This window comes from Medicago sativa, chromosome 1 (assembly GCF_051527215.1).
Source record: "Medicago sativa cultivar Bolivia chromosome 1, Bolivia_mono, whole genome shotgun sequence".
In the NCBI taxonomy this organism is placed as follows: domain Eukaryota; kingdom Viridiplantae; phylum Streptophyta; class Magnoliopsida; order Fabales; family Fabaceae; genus Medicago; species Medicago sativa.
The window spans coordinates 17497965-17503897 of record NC_140749.1 but is presented as its reverse complement, the minus strand read 5'-3'; the positions used below and the strand labels follow the sequence as shown (position 1 = coordinate 17503897).

Below are 5933 nucleotides of genomic sequence, written 5' to 3'. Positions count from 1 at the left end.
TCAAATAAAGATGTGAGTTGGAAGGTTGGGGAAACAATATCTTCATTTTATATACAAAAAAAGAAAATTCTTGCTCTCTTAATGGTGCAATCAAAATACCTATAGGGTGACTGGGTGAGAGAACACGTCTTTACTTGTGATAGCAGCAATAGGCTTGTTTAACTATAAAAGAATACGGGTTAACTTACTATAGCCACATAAAACAATTCACTTAAATGTTTAATAAAAGTAAATAGACATGAATTATAGTGTATAAATGTAGAATAAACCAAAGAATGAGTTATAGTGTATAATATTTAAACTCTTACCAACAATAGATAGATCTAAATGGTAAAAAAATTCAGACCCTTTAAGAAAATGTTCGGGAGTTCGATCTTCGACTCTTAGATATAAAATTGAAAAAGGAGAATTCACTTTGTTTGTCTGACAAATTTTCGAATAGAGATTAATCACGTCTGAATAGAGGTGGATACTTTGTACATATAACATACGATAAAAAAAAGTATTTAATCACTTTCACGTGGTTAATTATTTTTATAAGACTGCGTATTTGGAGGTTTTTTTATACTTATATTATGTCTAACTTATTCTTGCATAATCGGTTTGTAATATGTGTATGCCGCACGATATAAAAATAAAAGAAATATCTTACATCTTAATATATGATTTTTGACTTTTTCACACTACACCATCACATTCAACACGATTGAACTTGATGTGTAAATTATATGATAGTTGACCTAGATCAATCAGACTCTCTCATCTTATATTAAGATTTTCTATAATATTTTATTGAACATAATTTATTTTTTTAAAACTAATTCGTATGAAGATATGCGACTTTTCAATGCTAGAATGTGTTTTCCCCAACCCCTCTTCAAATTTTCTACATTAATTATTTTTTAATCAAAATACCTATGATTGTTTTATCTTTTTTTATGTAGTAAGTAAAAGTTATTCCTATGATGGGAAAGATAAATTAATTGTAAATTACTGTTATTCACTTGGTAAATAGTTGATTCATTCATACCCCACAGGTGTGAAGCTTAACCCCGTTATCGACGTAAGGATCTCATTGTTGTTTTTTTTAATCACTTTTGTCGAAATGACAAATAAACACTACACACATACATTGTTAAACGACAACATTAGGGTCCAAACTCCGGAACTGAAGCCCCCATGTTGTGAAATTGCATCAAAATTGCTTTAAGTACGTATGTAAATAGAACAATTTTAATCTTTATAAGGCACAAAATTAAATATAATTTTTGTCAAGAAGCCTATTTTATAAAAATTCACATCTTAAAGTGAATAAGAAGAGAATATGAGGTTCAAACCCCAACATCTCCACATCGCAATCTCCATGCCAACAGAGTAATATATCCAACAACTATCGAAAATTAGACGCATGAATAAACTTACAAGTGGAGTAAAAATAGTTCAGGGGTAAAACTTGCAAATTTACTAATATAGCTAACTTTTATTATGTGTTCGATAAACTATCCGTAATTCTTCAAAGACAACCTTATTATAATGACAGTAAAATGTGATAAGATATGAATTAAAAGCTTACCACCGAAAGTGAAAATTGGTAAATTTTTTATGTACATCCCACTACATTATGTTTGTTAAAATGGTAGAATCCCATGAGTATTTCATCTAATAAAAAATAAATAACTGTTAGAAAAGAAGGTTAGACCATTTATTCCTAATCTTTTTGCAATAACATTTGACAAACTATTAAATGCTCTCATGCTAATTTAGCTTCTTAGAAAAAAAGAAAAAAAGGTTAGACTAAATGTTATTATCACTAATCTTTTTGCAATAACATTTGACACACCATTAAATGCTCTCATGCTATGTTCTGATATCACATGGCTTCTTTATATGCTCCTCATTAAATTACATATTACACACGTCTTGGCTGCCTAAAAATTATTTAAAATCAAATCAATAGGAGTTCATATTATACATAGCCAAACTCTAGTTTTATTGTCCCCCCGTTTCACAATGAATATCACTTTAGCAAATTAATTTTGTTTTATAATAATATTATTTTCACTTTTCGATGTAGAATTAATTTTATTTCCTTTAATTTTATCCTTTAATTAATGGACAAAAATGAACCCACTAAAACTTTAATCTAAAGTGACATTATTTTTACTGCCTTGTTAAGATTAAAGATTAAGTAGGCAGCGCAGCCCTCCAACCTCCCTTTTTTTGCTACATGTAATGCGCATCTTGTGTCATATTTAGTGGATTTTCGAATAAGTAATATTAATTCATATATATTATTATAATAACTAAAATTATTTGGAATTATGTTGAACTTTGGGTATAAATATAGAGATGGATAACCTTACTCATTCACTCATCCCACTCAAACATAATCAAGTATACAAAATTTCTCTTCCTCACAACACATAGAAATTTAGAGAGGAAGAGAGATTAATATACATAAGATGGGTGAGTTAACATTTTGTGAGAAAGTTAGTGCATGGTTTAGAAATTCTAAATCATACTTGCTTATCCTAAGTTTACAGTTTGGTTCAGCTGGAATGTATGTTCTGACTATGGATGCCCTTAACAAGGGTATGAGTCACTATATTTTTGTGGTGTATCGTAATGTCATTGCAACCATTGCTCTTGCTCCCTTTGCTTTTTTCCTTGAAAGGTATTATTCCATTCTCTTCTTCATGAAATCTTGTTACACTCAATTATCCATTCATACACTCATGTGACCTACATACATATTTTTGCATGCTCTGATGAAGGGTACATAATTTTATATTAATGTATATTTGACATTAAAAAAAATGGTACAAAATATTAGAGTTTAATAATTAAATGATATTTCATCATGATGTTATCTCATAATATTATTTTCTAACACTATTCTGCTAGTAGTAGCCAGCTACATTGAGTGCTAAAAAATCAATTAGGTTACTTGTGGACTCTCTTTATTAACCATATTTGTGTATTTCTTCATCTTTTTTCAGGAAAATTAGGCCAAAGATGACAGTTCGGATATTTTCAGAAATTTTTGCACTAGCTTTTGTCGAGTACGTAATATCATAATTTATCCTATATTGAGTAAATTAATGTTTATTTAATTTTGATTTTTTTGTAAAGTTGTAGACGATATTGTATTGATTTTTTTTTACACTCATTTAAACTTTTGTAATTTATTTATTTATAGGATAATACTTGATCAGTGCTTCACGTTCTTGGGGATGAAGCTAACATCAGCATCTTTTGCATCTGCTGTGATGAATTCCGTACCTTCCATCACCTTTGTACTTGCAATAATTTTTAGGTAAGATATTAATTCAAATGATATCATATTATTTAATTAAATAATCACTATAGTTATGCATATTGCTGACGAACTTAGTAGGTCGTAATAGAAACAAGCACGTAAATATATATACTTCCCTAGCTATATATATATGTTGTGTCCTTCACGGATCCCACTTCCAAGAGCATAGGTAGTTCTAAGTGACTCTACAACATTTAATTAATATCATTGGTATATGTCATCATATACCACTCACACGCATGCTAATTAATGAGTTAGTTCATTTGCAATCTTCAATCTTAAAATAAAATGAACATCAAATACTAGTTTTAGTAGAAATTTTCAAGTCATGTCATTTCTAGAAAATTATGCATTTATATCATTGATTTACTTTCAAACTATCAACTTAGTCCTTATAGTTTTTTCAAAATTTGCAAATTGGTCCCTATATTTTTCTAATTTTACAAATTGGTCCCTATATTTTTTAAAATTTGTAAATTGGTCACTGTAATTTTAAATTTATCTTATTGGTCCCTATGTTGATTAATATAAGATATTTTTATTTTGTTTGAGTAGATTGGAACGCATGAAAATTAAGGAAATAGGATGCCAAGCCAAAGTGATTGGCACAGTGGTGAGTCTTGGAGGTGCATTTTTAATGGCACTATACAAAGGTCCTGTCCTTCAAATTGCTGGATCTTCAGCAGCTACCCAGATGCACCAACCTGAAAATGTGAATGATCCCACTGGTTCACACTGGCTCCTTGGTGCATTGTTCCTTCTCATTGGTTGTGCTGGCTTCTCTGCATTCTACATTTTACAAGTAAGTTCCCGAATCCTCTATTATCGACTTTATGGTGGTGCCGGTTTTAAACCGTTGGATAAATTAAAATATTTCACTTTTTTAAATAAATTTTACTTACGATAGACGATCGATAGTGTTCTTCAACAATATAAGTTTATATCGATTTGACAAAAATAGATAAATAATATGTGTTGACTTTTTCCTTCAAAAAAAAATATGTGTTGACTTTTGAGGCATACACATTTGTTTTTTCTTGTTTTTGTTAAATTGACACAATCAAATCACTGCTCAATCCGAAGATGAGAAGAACCACAAACTTATACTTTTAACAAATGATGTCTATAGTCGTTAAAGTTTCAAATGATTTTTAAATATCGGTTTCGATCCGACTAAACAATTTCTAATCAATTGCAGGCTATAACATTGAGAAAGTATCCAGCAGAGATGTCACTAGCCACGTGGGTTTGCTTTATTGGTGCACTTCAAAGCAGTGTTGTAACTATTTTCATGGAGCGCAAACACCCTGAAGCCTGGTCTTTGGGCTTGGACTCTAGACTCTTTGCTTCATTATATGCGGTTAGTAACAATTCTCAATAATGAAATTGCTCTTTAGGCACCTATCAAGTGCCGAATTGTAGTTAGCTACCATTTGACAACGAGTTTGAGGTGCTTGTGAGTGATTGTTGTGTGCCTGAAAAGCAATAACCTATCAATAATGGCCCAATGAGCCCATCTAAACTCACAGACCCAACTCAATTTTTTATTTTTTAAGAAGCTAGGTCCTAGTTACAACATTAAACAAGTATTCTAATTTTGTTTGTGACATTTTTTTCTTCTAATGTTTTATTCAGGGAATTGTAACTTCAGCAATTCAATTTTATGTTCAAGGCTCTGTGATTAAAACTATGGGACCAGTTTTTGTGACTGCTTTTAATCCTTTACGTATGATTATAGTCACAGCCTTGGCTTGTATTGTCCTTTCAGAGAAACTCCACCTTGGAAGGTAAATAATAACACCGATAGTATGTTTCCAACACTCTTCTCAATTTTTTACGAAGTAAATAGTCAATTTAATCACTAAAATCGAACACGTTAAACTCTAAGATACATGATACCTAATAATGAAATTTTCAACATAATACCTAATATAGAAAATCTTTGATCGCATCAACATTAGTCTTTTTGGATTGATAAATTTCTACTTTAAATATTTTTTTTTCGAAAAGATTAATGTGATCGATGATTTTCAAGTTCACGAATTATTTTGAAGTATCTTTAATTTAAGAGATAGCATTATACAACGACTACAATTTTAAAGACTAAATTGATAATTATGTCCACTTCTCATTCATACAACTTGTTTCTTTTCTATAGTTTCATTTCATTCATTAAAATCAAACATTTTTGGTTAAGAATGTCAACCTCATATTTTCCACTTTGATTTGTTTTATGTACATCAGCATTGTTGGAGGAGTGGTGGTGGTTACAGGACTATATCTAGTTGTATGGGGCAAATCAAAAGAACAAAAAGCAATGATGTCAGATGATTCCCCACAAAAAATCTACCAACAAGGACAACAACAACTACCAATTACTGTCCCCAAAATTGATGTCAATGATGATAATAAACCTCAATTGGTCATAGTTGAAGATCAAACAAGCACAGAGAAGTAGTGAGCATTATGAAATTAAGTGGTCATCTTATTGGGATATATCTATGACCATATATAGTGTGACATGACATTAGTCTAAGGACTAATTTGTGCTAAATTGTCACTTTACTTGTTGCAGAACAAATCCATTTTTCAAATTTGGATGATTTTGTTTTAA

The 5933-nt window shown here is 30.3% G+C and overlaps 1 protein-coding gene across 1 annotated transcript; it reads left to right on the top strand.

Moving 5' to 3' along the window:
- Positions 1-2369: 2369 nt before the first annotated feature.
- LOC146953216 (WAT1-related protein At4g08290-like) lies at positions 2370-5933 on the top strand. Its single transcript, XM_085708456.1, has 7 exons — positions 2370-2674; positions 3000-3062; positions 3200-3316; positions 3875-4121; positions 4518-4679; positions 4955-5106; positions 5564-5933. Exons 1-7 carry the CDS (start codon positions 2463-2465, stop codon positions 5775-5777), a joined length of 1167 nt encoding a protein of 388 aa, XP_085564582.1. The 5' UTR covers positions 2370-2462; the 3' UTR covers positions 5778-5933.

Bases quoted from the DNA above. Each gene is read 5' to 3' on its own strand.
- LOC146953216 (XM_085708456.1), top strand. From the start codon at position 2,463: ATGGGTGAGTTAACATTTTGTGAGAAAGTTAGTGCATGGTTTAGAAAT. The intron at 2,675-2,999 runs GTATTATTCCAT...ATCTTTTTTCAG, and splicing joins TTTGCTTTTTTCCTTGAAAG to GAAAATTAGGCCAAAGATGA. The intron at 3,317-3,874 runs GTAAGATATTAA...TTGTTTGAGTAG, and splicing joins GTACTTGCAATAATTTTTAG to ATTGGAACGCATGAAAATTA.